Source organism: Tiliqua scincoides, chromosome 2 (genome assembly GCF_035046505.1).
Source record: "Tiliqua scincoides isolate rTilSci1 chromosome 2, rTilSci1.hap2, whole genome shotgun sequence".
In the NCBI taxonomy this organism is placed as follows: domain Eukaryota; kingdom Metazoa; phylum Chordata; class Lepidosauria; order Squamata; family Scincidae; genus Tiliqua; species Tiliqua scincoides.
In genome coordinates this window covers 143,495,008-143,512,955 of record NC_089822.1, presented here as the reverse complement: position 1 = coordinate 143,512,955, position 17,948 = coordinate 143,495,008, and the positions used below count along the sequence as shown (strand labels likewise).

The window sequence follows — 17,948 nt, the reverse complement described above, 5'->3', positions numbered from 1 at the left end:
TGCACTAATTAATCACTTGCACCTCTCTGCTGAAATCAGGGTATGATGCCTTGTGAACAACCCCACCAACTAAAACAGAATAGCTAGCCTCCACAGGTCTCATGGGCCTGAAAGGGCACCAGAGTTGACATTGCCTTTTTCTGTGGAGCTTAAAATTTATAAGCGTTTTGTATATCAGAGTCATATTTTGCAGGGGAATGGAGACAACAGCAGCAGAAATTAGAGCTGTTGAACAAGTGCTGTGTCTTTAGCATTAGCAAAAAGGTGATATGCACAGTATAGTATTGGGCTCTGAGCCTGCAATCCTATAGACACTTCCCTAGAGGTAAGTCTCATTGAATTCAATGTGGCTTATTTCTGAGCAGACATGCATAGAACTACCTATAAAATAGGTAAAATACACATTTGCCGTCACCCATTGTCCCACCTCCAACTCCAACACTTGATTATCTGAGGAATGAAGACAGCATTCTATTTTGTACTGAACACAATTTTTTCTTCCCTTTTGAATTTCTGCCTAAAATTCTCTGGCTAAGGCAATGTAAGTCTACTGCATGATATTGTGCCTGAAGACTATTCAGCATGCATTGCTTACTGCATGGTGAAATCTGGCTTGTGATTCAGAGGTTAAAAGTCTCTTGAGTTTTTTGCAACCAATACATCTAATTAAAGAAGCAACTTTGAATTATTGTTTGAAAACTGGCAACAACCCGTAATTTTATCAGGAAAACATTAATTTAAAATACTCATTTTTGTGTTGATCTAAAAGTCAGTTTATTCATTTCACATTGGTACATAGGGGAGATGTGAGAAATATTCAAGTCAAGGCAGTACAGTTCTTACTACTATATCATATTGAACCCTGTCAGAAGCTCCCATCAAATCAATAGCTCATTTCAAAAATGATATGTCTGTAAGGGCCATTACTCTTAATCACAATTGAGAGGAGCCAGCCTTTGTGTGCAATCTCCATTCCTGTTTCCCTTGGGGAAAAAATCCCCTCTGTTACCTTAACTGTGTTTACTGCAACACTGACACAGGCCTTAAGTAACATTAACATATAACATTAACCACAATCCCCATTTAACCAAAATCTAAACCCAACATTGAACTTCATTTTCTGATCTTGATTAAATGGGACTCCAGTTAAAGTGCCAAATATAGTTAACTGTCAAGGCCTATTCATTGTGGTAGTGCTAATAACTTTATTTTTCATCAGTGGTTTGAAATTTCATTACTGTTCATAAGAAATCTTGTTATAGGCAGAGTCAGCAATTCCACAGAATTACCCCATAAAAATCAATTATTGTAGCCACAGTAATTTTAGATTCTCTTTCTCATTTGTGTCCCGGTGCTTGACAATTATGAGACTTTTGAAAAGTCCATGTAGAGAAATGCAATTAATAGTGCCTATTGCTTTAAATTTTAAAACGTACAGATTTGAACATATAACTGAGTATGTACAATAACCTTCTGTCAGTGTATTCACAATTGTGATAAAGGAGTTTTCAAAACGTAAGCTTGAAGGTTTAAAAAAGATTATCAGTCCCCACATTCCCCCCCTCAAGTAGTAGTCACTAAATGGCCAAGGGTGATAGTATGGGCAACCAATGGGAGGGTTGGGCAGATTCTAATCTTCTTTTTAAAATTGTTGGGAAACTGTTGCAATAAATAAATTCAGGCGGAGGTTTTTTTATCTTTTGCACTTCAAATATTACTAGTTTTTCTCTCAGAAAGTGCTTTCGTTTAGGAAAAAGCTTGTCAACCGCGTGATTACTGTGATGCAGTCATGTGGGCAGCTGATCTGCACAAAGCTCACAAGCAAGATTCATCTGGTCTGCAGAGGCATCAGGTAGATAGGCTTTGGGTATGTTTGGAAGCAGAATTAGAGATGGGATTTTTAATTTCTGTACGATTTTCAGCTCCTGCTGCTGTGTTTTATTGGGATAGTTATGATAGGGAAGAGACACCAGCGTTATAGTTTATCTTCTGTTTTGAAGTACTCTACTACATAGTTGCCTGAGGCTGCAATTCTGTAAACGCTTGCCTAGAAGTAAGTCCCTTTGAACACAATGGGACTTATTTCCATAGATTTGCACTGTGAGAAGATGATGAGATTTAGAAACAAGTTCATCTCAGTGGCAGACTTCACCAGTATTATGTATGTAGCCTCTTCTGAGACATTGTATGCACTGAGAAGCCATGCTTGACCATATGTATATATGGTATGGGTTAAATTTGAAATGGTTGTGAAAAGATGCCACAAACAAATGCCATGACCAGCAATATGTGAAGGGGAATAAAAAGCTGAAATATTTTCTCTGTGTAAAGTGTAGCAAGTTGAGAGGCTGTGGAGTAACCGTTTACTTGTAACGCCGATTTGAATATTTCAAGTCTCCTTCCCATCCTTATAGTGGCAAATTGTAGGATTAGACCCAATTCCTCATCTGAGATATTCATAAATTCCATTGCACTTCTGTGCAACAGGCTGCCCAATCCTATGCTTCCCGGGATCTGCTGGAGCAGTGGCACCAGTTGCAACTTGGATGCCAGGAAGCCAATAGGAGTTGACAAAAGTCCCCTTCCCCCGAGTAAGGGCGCAGTGGCCACAATGGGTCCAGTCTGTGCTGGCTATTTTGCCAGTGCAGACTGGAGGAGCTCCATGTTGGTTTTTTCAGCCGGACATGGAGTTCAGAATCCAGCAGAGCAGGGCTCCGCTGGTCACCCTGCTTCCTGCTCCCCAGAGGCTTCAGCACCACTCAGCAGTCTCGCCCTCGGTGCCAGTGCATCCTTCTCCTGCTGATGCTGGGCCCAGCACCTGACTGACACAGCCCAGTGCCAGCGCTCCATACTCTCTGGGTGCCTTAAATGTGCTTTATAGCATGTTTATGGCACCCAGTGCCAGTGCTGGAGCTCTGCACTGGCACTGGGAGGTTCAGGATCGGGCCTAAGACAGTGCTGACCTTTATGACCAGAAAATAGTCTAGTCATAAATATTGCAGACACTTTGGAGCACTTTATATCTTCAAGATTCTTGCATATGTTAGTTGTCCTTTCTTTTCAGAGACTAAATGTTTCTATAGCTGCAGATTCCTGGATTTTTCAGGACCCAGGCCTATAGAAGCAGAGTAATGAGCTGATTATTTATGCTCATTATGGCATCTTTTGAGAAGTGTATTTGAAACCAACATTAAAAAAAGAAAGAAAAAAAACCTCACAAATTCTTGTAATGTAATTACTAAAGAATTACATGGAAGTTTGTGCCTATAATGTAAAATTATTAACGGAAATTAGCTTTGTACTCTAAACAATAATCTAATTAAAACTATAAATAATCTTTTAAGACTGGAAAATATACCAAGTGTGCCATAATATAATAATTATGGAGCGCTATATCTTAAAAATGAACACATATAATTGCATTTATGTAGTGAGTAATATTTCACTTTCTGTAATTTGGAGCCAGTGTGTCAATAATTTAATAGGCCGTTGTTTTTTCCACACTTGTTCCTTTTCATGATGCGTTCAGTTTTTAAAGGTCCTTGTTCCATAGTATCACAGGGTAATTTCCATCTGTATTAGGATAGAAGACACAGTTCAGAAAGGGTGACAAGTGCAATCTGCAAGAACCGGACGAAAATTTAGAGTTGGGTAATTCTTCTGTACACCCTATAATGATGTTGTAGGGCATTCCTCTAACATTGACCTGTACCTAAGATGAGGAAGTATGGGGGATTAAAAGCATCATAGCAAGGGTTGCTTTCTTGAAATGGCCCAGAATACTGTCATGTTTGTCTTACACTGCTGTGGAATGCTTGCAAGTTATTTTTTTAAGGTAGGTCTTGGAAGCAGCTAATAGCCCTGTGCCCATTTGAGTGTGGAGCACTTTTGACTTCCTGTGGCATGCATAGCACTAAAGAAATATGAATTGGAATTCTGGCCAGTCAATTACACAGCCTCAGTTTTTATAATTTCAGGATATTCTAAGGGGTGCTCTTTAACTTCTCCAAACTGCCCAATCTTGTGGTTGGGCTCTGCCAATGAAACACGGGTTCCGTTGAGGCTTGCTATTGCAGAAGTGCCATAAAGCACATTGTGACAGTATTCGTAGCCAGTGGGAAGGCCAGAGCCTTCTTGGGATCACCAGTGTTTGTCATGAGGCCAGCAGAACTAGGTAAGTCCAGCAAAGAAGGGGGGCAGGGAGGGGTGTAACAGGGAGGAGATGGGGTGGGATGGATAGATCTGGCCAGGAAGGCAGTGGGATCAGCTGCACCAGCGTGCACTGTATTCTAACTGCCTTCCCGGGCCTGATCTGCCCACATGGATCAACTCAGACTTGGGCAGTGATATCACTGGTGCAGGCTCTGAGCTGACTAATTCTGGCTGCTGGGGCTTACCCTGGTGCAAGGCTACAAATATCCTGTTATCCTGAAGAGACCTCCAGCAGCTGAAATTTCCCTGTGGGATACACTATAGCCTGCACCTGTGCAGCCGCATCACTGCACAGGAATTTAGGTAGGATTGGGCTGATAGTTTCATTTCCCAATGTCTTACTGTGACTCATTTCACTCACAGTTTGTTGCTGTTTCTTATCCTGTACACTAGTTGTCTTGCTTTCTTCAGTGCATATTAAAGTTTATCAAAATTTTGGATAAAATCTGCTGCTATTGCACTATGTAACAAAAATCATATCAGTGTTAGTGGAACAGGATTGTACTCTTTATTTTTGTGTGTCATAACTGGAATCACTTTGAATTTAGAAACTAATTTTGTATCCTGAGAGAAAAGTGAACTGTGAAGCTTCCTTTAATGAACTTTTAAGAATTGCCTCCAGCAACATTGAGTATAAACTAATGTATTAGTCCTGACTCTAATTGCAGCATTCTTTTCATTTTCCCATATTGGAGCTGCAAGTAGTTGAACAGATACAGTGGCTTGTTCTATTTTTTAGGATTAATTCTAGGATCCTGTTCAAATAGTGTGGCATTAATTTATGCTGAGCATAAAACATTGGCATCTAAACAGCAGATTTAAAATGTTTGTATGACTTAAGGCGCAGTTCTAACCCCTTACGTCAGTACTTTCCAGCACTGGCAAAGCGGTGCCAATGGGATGTGTGCTGCATCCTGCAGTTGGGTGTCACTCACGGAGGCCTCCTCAAAGTAAGGGAATGTTTGTTCCCTTTCCTCAGAGCTGCATTGTCCTTAAGTCAGTGCTGGAAAGCACTGACGTAAGGGGTTAGGATTGCGCCCTTTGTATAGTTTCTACACTTCTAAGGAGCCTTCTGTTCTGACCAAATCATCTCATGTTCCTATGCAATCTGTGTGTCTTTTCGTAGCAAATGACTTTCTGATAATGGATACTTCTCATGAGTCTGGTCACTTGTGAAGGACATACCATGTTCAGCTAATTGATGCTGCCAGTGCTTGTCAATGACAGCACTTCTCCTTCTTAGTGAAATGGCACTGTGGAAATAGAATATTGGGACATTGTTCTGATCCTGCATATTCTCTATGTTTTTGTTCTTGAAACTATACCGTACTAGAGCCCAGGAGCCCACCAGATGCCTCTGGGAGCACACAAGTCCTGTATGCTGTTGCTACTCATTTGTATCTGGAATTCAGAGGCAGGTTACCTCTGAAACCTGAAGGCTGCATACAGTCGTCATGACTTGTAACCTGTGATGGACTTTTCCTCTATCAATCTGTCCAATCTCTCTTTAAAGACATCTAGGCCACGTGCCATCACAACATCCTGTGGCAAGGAGTTCCACAATTTAATTGTGCAGTGGGGAAAGAAAGATGTTTCCTTTTGTCTGTTCTAACTCACCCACCAGTCAATGTTATTGGATATCTCCTGGTACCAATCGGTTATTTACCAATTGGTTATTCGATATCTCCTGATTCTGGTATTGTGAGAGAAGGAAAATAACTTCCCTCTATCGGTACTATCCACCCCACACAAAATTTTATATTTCTCAATCATATTCCCCCCCCCCAGGTGCCTTCTCTCTAGAATGAAAAGCCTCAAATGTTGTAACCTTCCCTAGTAAGGGAGGTACCCCAGCTTACTCATCACTTTGGTTGCACTGTTCAGCACCTTTTGCAGTTCCACTATATCTTTGGTTTGTTGATGTTGTGACCAGAACTTGACACATTACTCCAGATGTGGCATTACATCATTGTAATATGAATTGATGTAAATGTTAGACATATGAATGGGGAAGAAGTCCTGGGGATCTTTCCCAGGCACATGCATCAGACTTGTTTGACAAGAAATACCTTCAAGATGTTTGAACTACAAGAATGAATTTCTTTTCACACAAGGGAAGATTTCATGCTGTGCTAGCCAGACTAGCTGAAATTTGACATATTATTTCATCCTTAAAATAATTGTGAATAAAAGAAATAGGAAAACACTCAACAATGTTACTTCTAAACCATTTTGCTTTAACACTTGCTAATCCTAGGGTGTCATATTTGATAGAAACAAGGCAATGATGATATTTTAGACAGATCTTTTCCTGGAGGTGAGTCTTAACAGCTCTTCTTGTATTAACATCCTGTTGTTTGAAAAACAATTTATTTAAAGAATTGCTCATTTTTTATTTACTCAAAAAGATGCCACCTCCAAAGCATCGAACTCTTTGTTAAGAAAATGCTTTGAGTGCAACAACATTTTTCCTCCAAGATCAACATTTGATTGAAAATCAAATTTGATGATGATGATGTTGGTTGGAAAGCAACTATAGTTACCAGTACTGATTGATGTAATATATTGTCTGTTCAGATTGAAGCTTCCCTGCCTTACAGCATGCCACAAGCTGTCGAAATGTTGCTATGAAGAGTGAATTTCTACTACAACATTTAAACACATTTTGTTATGTCCTCTTAACACATTGAAAGCATGGATTATTGTAAGGACACTCTTCATGTTTGAAGACAAAAATCAAAGATTAATTGATTTTGGCATGGAAGTAATGATTTATTTACTATATTGTTTTGTCTTGTTAACCAGATAAGGGAAGCAGCTTCTATCTGGTTATACAGATTTGTGTCACTTAACAATATCCATATTGTTGTTGGAATGAATCTTCTGAATTTGTGCTTGTACAATATTTGTTATGCAGCCTTTTCTCTGAGAACAAACCTTCATATCAGCCACATGCAGACATTGCCTCATCAACTCTGAAAACCAGCTACAGATCTTACAGAAATATTCTTTGTTTATTTAGAAAGCCAGACTTGGACCTTCTGCTAACAAAGTTATAACTCCAATTGAAGACCGGATATGTAATTTGCCGTCCAATAACCTTGATCAGGTTAAGCTGACAGATTTCAACTTCCTTATGGTGCTTGGAAAAGGGAGTTTTGGGAAGGTAGGAAACTTTGAGAATTCATTCGATGTGCCTTTTAAGTGTTGTTAGGAGTGAATGGGTGTTTCAGGTATATGAAGCAAAATTGTAAAGAATTGCAAAGATCCTCTAATCCTGCAGACCTGTCCAACCTGTCACAGTTCAACATTGTGCTAGAACTACAGTTCCCAGACTCCTGCAATTTAGTAGGGACTGCTCTAAGTTTTGGCAGGGGCTGAGTGGGGGGATGTTTCCCGATGGCGCCACAGGAACCTAGGGTCATTTGGGGGGGGGGGGTTGTGAAGCCTCCTGAAGGCTCACAGCCACCTCTCAGCTGCTGTACTGAGTTCTGATAAGTTATCAGAACTCAATTCCAGTTTGGGATAAGAGTTCCACTTGCAAACTAGAAGTGAGCTCCACCAATCAGAGCTCAGTACAGCAGCAGAGAGGCTCACAGACTGGACTGTGAGTGACTAGGGTCCTGCGGAAGACTTCACAATCTCCCTAGGTTCCCACAGTGCCACGATTGCTGTGATGCCATCAGCACACCCATCCCTGGATCATTCCCCTTAAGGAGGGTGACCCACCAGTTTGGGAATCACTGCTAGAAAGTTTTATTGCAGAGATGACTCAAACAACAAAATAAAAAACTCCATCCCAAACCCTCCTGAAGATCTCTAGCCAATTTGATCTGAGGGAAAATTTTATCTTGATTCCAAATATGGCAGTTGCTCAGACTCTAAGCATCATCAAGCCCAAAACAATTCTTCTTCAAGGAAATTTGATGTGAGGACTGTAATTATGTGCTACTTCAAATCATGCCCCATGTTTTTGTTTGATTCTGATGTCACAAAGGCAGTTCACCCTCCTCCTCCTCAAATGGGTTTTCATCCTGTCTTTTATTTTTGTGCAGGTTATGCTGGCAGAACGGAAAGGAACAGAAGAACTGTATGCAATCAAAATATTGAAAAAAGATGTGGTGATTCAGGATGATGATGTAGAATGTACCATGATTGAGAAGAGGGTCCTAGCCTTACAGGATAAGCCCCCTTTCCTAACACAGCTTCATTCTTGCTTCCAAACTGTGGTATATGTTCATTTATGGTCACTTTCTATAACTCCCACTGTTAATCAGAATTTTTTGTCTGCAAGGATCATTCACATTCACATTTACTGTTTTCACATGACAGGCTTGTATGTCTTTGACTGAGATGTAATGTTAATTTAGGTATAAACAATGCATGTATCTGCTAAGTTATTAAATTTAACCAGGAGTATGTTTCCTTAAAAAAAAAGTAAAGGAATCTTTCTTTTCTAAAAAGGCTCAAAAAGTATAAGCTACAGGACACTGTAATTTTTTTTTTTTAATGAAGGATCCTTAGGGAAAGAAATCAAAAAAGGAATATTCACCCTAGCTTTATAAGACAGTGTGCCTGTTCTAAATATACTACAATACACTAAGTAAACCTGACTGTGATAAATACAAATAAGAGGAGGTTGTAAGCAGGGCCGGCCTTAGAAGCTGTGAGGCCCAAATGGAAACACTTTTGGTGGGGCCCCAAGTTCCAGTGATGTGGTGAGGTCTAGGCCTGCAGGGGCCATACACTCTCATTCCCCCCCTTAGCTCAGTTTCTGGAACAGACATGCTGTCTCTCTCTCTTCTCTCCCTCCCCCCCCACTTCAGAAATAAATTAAGATCAGTCCCTGGAACACACACATTAAGAACATAAGAAGAGCACCGCTGGATCAGGACAAAGGCCCTTCTAGTCCAGCTTTTCCGAATCTCACAATGACCCATTTTCTTTCTCCGCCCCCCCGTTCCAGAAGTAAATAAATAAAATTAAGCTCAGTCTCTGAAACACACCCTCTCCCCCCTCCCAGAAATAAATTTAAAAGAAAAACTCACCTCTTCTTCCCCCACTCAGAGCCAGAGAGAGTGCAGTATAGGACCCCTGAAACAACAGAAAAGCTGCCAATCCTGGTGCTTTAGAAAGCAGCTTGTTTGTGCAGGCTTCCTACTTTTTTTCATGGCTTTCTTTTTTAACAGAAGAGAAGCAACTCTTCCTGCTGCCTCCCCAGAGCTTGCTGATGAATCTGTGCTGCTATTTTTTGATTGGCTAGCTAGCTGCCCTACTTTTTTTTCCCCCTTGGAAAACACCTATGGTTACAGCCTAACCTGCCAGGGCTTCCTGCTGCCTCCCCAGAGACTGATGATACAAGCACTGTTTTTTATTATTATTATTATTATTATTATTATTATTATTATTATTATTATTGGGCTAACAGAGGTAGCTCTCTCTAGTGCAGGGGTGCCGAAACCCCAGCCCACGGGCCACTTCTGGCCCACTGTGGGTCCCCACCTGGCCCTCAGGGGGTCCTGCCATCTCTAATGGGCACTCAGCCCTCACCCCAACCCGCGCTGGCCCACAGTGCGAGCTCCGCGCCTTGCTTTCCCTTGCTGCCGCTGAGTGACAGCGAAGGAAAGACAAGCCCAGTGCGTGTGCAAGGCCTTTTATAGTGGGAAGGTAACGTGAGACTTGCAGGTATCAGGTTACTTCCCACTATAAAAGACCCTGCGCACTTGCCGGCTGTTTTCTCCCTGCCTTGCCCATGGGCTGGGCTGGGCTGGGTTCTGCTCAGCTGGGCTCGGCTCCCCTCCCTTCCTGCAACTTGAGTCAGGGAGAGTGCAGGAGAGAGAGGTCCCCTGCAGGGGACTGGAAGTCTCTCCCTACCTTGCCCATGGGCTGGGCTCCCCTCCCCTCCCCTCCTGCAACCTGAACCAGGAGAGTGAGAGAGATCCTGCAGGCAGGAGGGGAGCGGAGCCCAGCCCAGTCAGCACATGCCTCCAAGGGAGGGAGGGCTGGTTGACTGGCCAGCCAGGACGGCAGGCAGGCAGCAGCAGCACATGCCGCCCTAGCTAGCAAGAAAGGGCAGTTAGGTGGGCAGGCAGGTAGGCATGCAGCTGGGTGAGCAGGCAGGCAACCAAGCAGGAGAGTGGGAGGCCAGGCAGGAGCACATACCACCCAAGCAAATGAAGGAGGGAAGGCAAAGGGGCAGTCGAGCAGGCTGGTGTATGTGTGTGGAAGATCCCCCCTCTGTTTGTGTGTATGAATGAGATCATAAACTGGCATGAAGATCTCTCTCCCCTTATTAGGGTGAATGGAATCATAAACTGACTTGAATTCATTCATTCATTTTCCATCTCTAATATATTCATTTATGTAAATTTATTCAAATTTGAAATGTAAATTAATTCTTTTTGTTCCGGCCCGGACACAGTGTCAGAGAGATGATGTGGCCCTCCTGCAAAAATCTTTGAGCACCCCTGCTCTAGTGCTTTTATTTGCACAGGTGTCCCTGCCTGTTTTGTCCCTTGCAAGCCATCATAGTGACTGAGCTGATTGGTAGATCTCCTTGTTTCTTCTGGGTTTGTGTGTGTATTGCTTTTAATGGGTGGAGCAGAAAACAGCAGCTTGGGAAAGGCAAAAAGTACTTTATCTTTAATTTTTTGCTTCCTTTTTTTTTTAACTTGCTGGGTTAGGTGAGGCTCTGCCTACCCTGACTGTATGTCATTGCCAGGTTCACAGCCTATAAATTGTATTAAAGACTTTATATTGCTCTGCTAGAATGGAAAGCCATCAAAATGTGCACTTAAAAAAATTCATGTAAGTTAATGGACCAAATGAATCTAAGCACATTTTAATATAAAATTGCATACAAGACCAGAGTAGTAGTAGTAGTAGTAATAATAATAATAATAACAACTTTATTTTTACCCCGCCTTTCTCCCCGAAGGGACTCAAGGCGGCTTACAACATATTAAAAACATAATTTAAAAACAAAAACATATTAAGACATCATAAAAAACAGCAGTCAGAGGAAAAAATAGGTAAAAAGAGCATAGAGCAGCAGCAAGTCATAAAAGAATCAGGCCTGTAAAAAATATTAAAAGATGTTTAAAAGATGTTAAAAGGCCGAGAACTCAGAAGGCTTGTTTAAACAGAAGGGTCTTCAGGCCTCGCCAAAAGGTCTCAAGAGAGGGAGCCATTCTTAAGTCAAAGGGAAGGGAGTTCCATAGTGTTGGTGCCACTACTGAGAAGGCCCTATTTCTTGCAGCCGCCCCACGTACCTCCCTAGGCGGCGGCACTTGTAAAAAGGCCTTCTCTGATGACCTAAGAGGACGAGCCGGATTGTACGGGAATAGGCGATCTCTAAGATACCCTGGTCCAGTAGCAGTAGGGCTTTAAAGGTCAATACCAGCACCTTGAATTGGGCCCGGAAACGAATGGGCAGCCAATGCAGCCGCTGGAGAAGCGGACTGACAGAGTCGAACCGCCTAGAGTAGATCATTCTAGTGTGGGAGGCCCTTAGGCAGAGGGCCAAATTGAGAGCAGTTGGCTTAAAGCCAGCCCTGATTGTAAGTATACTTCTCTAATTAAAAATGGAATTTAGCATATTTTGTGTTACACTAAGGTGGACTCAGAATATCATTTCCCTCCCCCTCATTCATGGAGTGAGCCTTAGAAACACTATAGTATTTATTAACAGACACTTATCCCATCTTTCTCTCAAGCCAGCAGAATCAAAAGTCAGTAAAAACCAATACAGAATTAACAAAAACATATCAAACCATAAAATATAAGCAACTGCAAAGTCTAAGAATATAGAAAAAAATTTTAAAAATTGTAAAAATCAAGAAAAATAGCAACAAATACAGTAGTAGGGGGTGGGCGGAACAAGACTGTAGCAGGAGTGGGCGGATCAGGTCTGGGAAAGGGACAGGTTTGGTGGCAGTGGTGGCTGCCAAATCCAAACCTCCTTTCTGAACCTGATCCCATGATCCAAGTCCATATTGGACCTTCACTAGTGATTTCATTGGCTGAGATCTGAGTAGACTGCTCTGCACCACAGAGGCTTACCCCCAGGTAAGGAACAAATGTTAATCTTCAAAATTAAGATAGCAATTTCCTCCTTGTTTTGCCTCAAAAACATACGAATTGGGAAACAGTGTTTTTCCTAGATAGTAAAAAGCATTGCTATTACAAACACAATATTAAAAAACGAAATACGCTGTGAGTTTATCTACATAGTGGAATTTGATACCCCCTTATTATTGCTAGAAATCACTCTCCGATTATGTTTGCTCTTGTGTTCTGAGTATATGGGTCCGCTTTTAATTTTGTTGTTACAGTTTCACAGTGGCAATCTCTTCTGCTGACAAATTTGTTGGTTTCACTACTGTGTTTGCTAGGACCGCTTGTACTTCGTCATGGAGTATGTGAACGGTGGTGACCTCATGTATCATATTCAGCAAGTAGGAAAATTCAAGGAGCCCCAAGCAGTGTGAGTGTCTTTCTGCTTTAATATTTTGTTCTTTCACTGCCCTGTCCCCACCCTACCTCCCTGTTCTGGTATGTTTGATTGGCAGCACTTCACAATGATTCTTGCTTCAAAAGCTCATCAGTATTGCAACTCAGCACAATTACATTTTAGATGACAGTCATTTCAGTTAGCTTTTAGTGTAATTAATGCATTGAAAGGAACAGCACTTCCTGAATTACTATACAGTATTGTGGGCTTAAATGAGGCCAACTTCATTTTGAGTAACAGCAAAAAAAGACATCATTTGATATGGAAGTGTCTGATCTCCATTCAGACTGCTTATGTCAGAACAACTGAGGGCACAATCCTAACCAGGTCTACTCAGAAGTGAGTCCTATTTTGTTCAATGGGGCTTACTCTCAGGAAAGTGTGTTTAGGATTGCAGCCTGAGTGTATGAGTCTGCCGTGAAGTGTAGTACAACATTATGGGCTAATATAGGTAACTCCCTCAAGGAAAAATGGTTATCTGTTCCAAGATATTAAACCTCTGGTGAACTGAAAGGTAGACCCAGAAGTCAGGAAGGGAGGGAGGAAAGAAGAAGAGAAAGCAAGGAAGGTCATAAAGGGTCTCGGTGACATCCTTATTTTGCCATGTTCCTAGAATTTTGCCAGCAGCTTTGAAGCCTGTGGAATAAGTTTTCTTTGATTTGAGAGAGATTCATCCACTATCACTACCTCCATTCATATATAATGCCGAAGGCCCAGATACCTCACCACTATATGTTGAGATACTGTACCATGAGGCTGGTTCATGAAATTGTTGGCAGCCTGCCTCTCCCACCTGATGAAGTCTCTAGAGCTATGCTGGGCCACCCTCCACCCATATATAAGTTAGCAGAAGCTCTGCTTGACCAAGCTATGCTCATAGGAAGCTGTGATTCTAGCTCAGAATTGCCCACTGCAGCTAGCACAGATCTCCAGGCAGAGGCGTACTGCCCCAGGGCAAAAACATAGCTCATGCCACAAGTGCAAACTGGAGGGGAGGTGCAAGAGCATGCACTCCAATTGCTTCTCTGCTCAAGAAGCAGTTGGTGCACATGTGCCGTCTCAGCAGCCATTCAGGTGAAATTGCGCAGTCAACTGCAGAGTTTGCACTTCAACTTCTTCCTAACTGGGGAAGCAATTGGAGCACATGCGCTCTAATGACATCATGATGTCACAGCATTGTCCTGGGTGCCAAAAGCCCTTGGTACGTCTCTGTCTCCAGGGTTTCAGAAAAGAGTTCTTCCTAGCCTTACTTGGAGGTGCTGCCAAGAATTGAACTTGGGATCTTCTGAATGCAAAGCCCTACCAGGTGCCCTACCACTGAGTTATGATCCCATTTCCAAAGTGACCAAGCTGAGGACTAGTCGTAGCATGTCTGCCTGAAAAGGATGCTGCTTTAGGTGTTGTCAAAGAGAGACAGTACGCCTTTTACCCTTCCTTTTCTTGTGTAGGTGACTAATCTACAAATGCAGAGGAAATGTGCAGTTTCCTCTGCTGTACTGTCAGGCTATTGGTTGAGACAGCATGATGATCAACCCATAAAACAACAGGCATCACACTGTTTCTTTTCCAGTATTTGCAGATGACCTCCTGGCACCTAGCTTGTATTTAAAAACACAATTCAGCACTTAATTCAGCAGAAGAGGAAGCAGGTATGTGTTATATGACCAATGTGTTCTTTTCTTTCAGCTTCTATGCAGCAGAGATCTCAGTGGGACTTTTCTTTCTCCATAAAAAAGGAATCATTTATCGGTGGGTATTCAGTCACACCCAACATCATTTTTGTTTGCTATGCTGAGGCAGTTTTGTCACAAGTGGTGCAAAAAGATATTTTGGAGGTAGAAAGAAGACAAATTGTGTCCTATAATAAAGAGGAGGAAACGTACAAGTGTGTAGGGGGGGGGGCTGTTATCCATAGTTTTTAGGTATTCATGGGTACCTGTTGGGGGGAAGTCTTCTGAGGCCCACAGAGACCCACACAACTACTGCAGGCCTCAGAATGGCTGAAAAGGAAAGGAAAAAAAAAACACAACTTCCAGTGACTTCTTTTTTTACCTTTTTGGACATTCATCCAGCCATTCCAGAACCCACCCACCCCCACAGTTAAGTGAAACCATGAATAACCGGGGATGCCCCCCACCTGGGCCCCTTTGCCTCTGGAGGTTTTCTCTTGCAGAGACCGTGTGTGATTGTGCTCAGCCTCTGCGAGCCTCAGAAAGCCTCCAGAGGCGAGGGGAGTCCAACTCTCCTTGCTTCCAGAAGATGGGGAGATGTCCTCAGTTATCCACAGTTTCACTTAACTGCAGGGCGTTCTGGAACGGAACCCCCTCAGACACTCTGGTACTCCTGTATTCCTTTGACAAGACCCCAAGAGAGATTGGTCTAGCTTAGAGAGGTTTTTCTTTTATTTCTGGCCTTCTCAGATAAGGACATTTGAACAATTCGTGTGGCAGCTACTGTGTGGTATGTTGGGATCTTTGTGTAAGAGTATATTAATAGAGCTGTATTGCTCATTCATTAAGTGGTTTGAAAAATGACTTTTGTGGTACCTTTTCTCCATTGCTGTCTCTGTACTCTTTAGCCATATTTTATAGCAGGTCATAGGAGTGCATAGCCATTGGCTTTGATTCTGCCTTATCTGTGATGCTGATCAGTTCACATGTAAAATATGGTGAAATTCTTATGCCAGTAAAACAGATGAAAGTGGCCATACAGCCAGAAGCAACAATCTAATGAAAGAAAGAACATATTAAATTACAATTACATACATAAAGCCTTACAAGCTTTTATGAGCATCTCCATAGTCAGGCCCTGAACTCTGGTTAGGAAGGATGTGTGTCCCAGAATACTGTGACCACCACATAGGATGGCTACCCTGACTTCCCCCAGATCTGATGTCGGTGAAGCTACCCCAAACAGGTATCCCCAACCAAAACATGATCTGTAACCACTGCAGCTGTCATGACTCCGGTCATACAATTTCACTTACCCCAATTCTTATTTGAAAAATGTACCAGTTGAAGCTCCCAAACTCTCCTTGGGAGCTGTTCCTCTATGAAGCACTTTATGGTAGTTGATCCTTGCTGTTTCCAAGTGCCTCATTATGGCTACCACCTGAGATTCCAGAAGCAATGCCAATGTCAATTAGCACTCCCAGGCTGCAAACCTGAATCATCAGGGAAATAGGAGCCACATTAACAAGTAGACTCACCATCTTGAGAGCCCTTGAATCCTCCCACCAATCAGCTTGTCAACTTTGTCTAGACTGCATTTCAGTCTTTTTACCTCACCCACAGCCCCTCAAACTAGTCCAAAACTAAGGTGGCTGTTGCAAAATAATGTGTCATCAGTGTGCTAGCAACTATGTGCTCTGATTTATCATAGAGACCTGAAACTAGATAATGTAATGTTGGATTATGAAGGACACATTAAGATTGCAGATTTTGGGATGTGCAAGGAGAATATGTCCGATGGAGTAACAACAAGGACCTTCTGTGGAACCCCAGATTACATCGCACCTGAGGTAATTCTTATTTAAGATCTTAAGCACCATGCACAAATTCTGAAATAATTGTAAACATTTGAGTAATCTATCCTGTGCCAGATTCCCTAATCAGTCATGTCCCAATGATGATGGTTGGTAGCACATTGGAAAAGAAAATATATCTGTCTAGATTTCTTGCAACACATAAGTGTGACTGAGATAGTGACAAAACTGAGAGTAATAAACAGAAACTTAATAAATTGTTTGCCCTGCTCACAGTGCCTTTCTCTTAGGCTCATTCATACTCTCTGTGGCAAAGAGAAACAACACAATGTTAAATACATAGTTGGCCTTGCATTTTTTCCTCTTGTAAATAGCTATGGGAGTACAGGCAATCTGAATCACACCCATGTCACACAGGGAGGTGTGTTAACCTTTGCTCTGTGGTTGCAATGAAAATTTCAAGGCTCTCTAGGGCCTCCTGTTGGTTTTGGGAGGGAAGCTTCCATTAGCACTAATGACTGCATCAATCCTGAGACAAGTAGTGACTTGGAGGGAAAGATTTCTGTCAGGATGACACTGCTAGACTTAACCTTCCCCCTGCTCCCCACAGAAACAAGGGTCAACACTCTCATGCAGGCTCCTGACACTAATAATCTCTCTCCCCTTTAACGGCTGCTATTTACAATTTGAAACAATTAATGCAGAAACTACTCAGTTTTAAAATGAAAGTGTAGTTTGGTCCTGAAAGGAAATTACTAATAAGACTAAATATTATTCGGTTGGTTTGTTACATTTATAACCTGCCTTTCCTCAGTCATGGAATTCAAGGCAGCAGGCATGGGCTCCCAGGTGGTCCCCCATCCAGGCACTGAACAGACCTAGACTTGCTTACATTCAGCAAAGTGCCCCCAGACTGTGCCCTTAGCTACACAGTGACAAGGACTAGGTCGGAACTTGCCTCACCACTGTATCTTCAGCTAGTGGTGGTTGGCTGTAGCTCATTACTTATAGAGAAATCAGTCCTTGCAATAATTAAAGTCCTGACAATAACGTTTAAATTATTTCTAGTCATTTTATCTGTCATCTATAACTGTGAAGCCAATGAACTGAAAAGTCTTTTTCTCAGGTCCTCACTTTTTCATTCCCTTTCTGTTTATAACCTGAAAGGGAATAATTTAGCTTCTAAATTAGTTATGTCTTTGAAGTACACATTTTCCCAATTAGAGCCTTGAATAGCACCCATTTGTTAGGTGTGAACATAGCTTCCAGTCTCATTTTGTGTCGTACTCAAGTTAGTGAATTAGCATGGTAGGCTGCTTTTCTGCATTTATTTATACTGTGGCTCTAAAACCTTATTAGAATGTAATTGATGATTCACCTAGTATGTAGCTACCCTAGGGTATTTGGAGGTTTACAATGCCTTTTTAGAGCCCCAGAAAATAGTGATCATTTGATCAGTGTTAGTGTTAACTTCCTATAGAGGCCTATTGCCACAGGAAAGCAAAGGATTTTAATCGTTCTGTTACATGTAAGCATTTAGTAATAACCTTTAAGATACTATATAGAAGCTCTGAGCTGCAACATGTTTATCAAATTCCACTTGTGAATATCCATTGAAACTTCTTGCTTAACATTTCAGTTCATTTTGTCCTGTAGCAAACATAACACTTGATCCTAGTTAGCATGGTTTGTTTCCCTTAATCCCTGTAATACAGTGAAACCATGGTTTAAGTTGCTGAG

At 41.9% G+C, this 17,948-nt stretch overlaps 1 protein-coding gene across 4 annotated transcripts in view; it reads left to right on the top strand.

Annotated features, from left to right (window-relative positions):
• The window catches only part of PRKCA (protein kinase C alpha), a 255,284-nt gene that overhangs the window by 210,328 nt on the left and 27,008 nt on the right, over nt 1–17,948 (top strand). For all 4 annotated transcript variants that reach the window (XM_066613250.1, XM_066613249.1, XM_066613251.1 and 1 more), the window contains 5 exons: nt 7,235–7,378; nt 8,268–8,441; nt 12,606–12,697; nt 14,411–14,473; nt 16,106–16,244. In XM_066613250.1, coding sequence (XP_066469347.1) covers nt 7,235–7,378; nt 8,268–8,441; nt 12,606–12,697; nt 14,411–14,473; nt 16,106–16,244 — 612 coding nt within the window. The remainder of the gene's footprint in view (nt 1–7,234; nt 7,379–8,267; nt 8,442–12,605; nt 12,698–14,410; nt 14,474–16,105; nt 16,245–17,948) is intronic.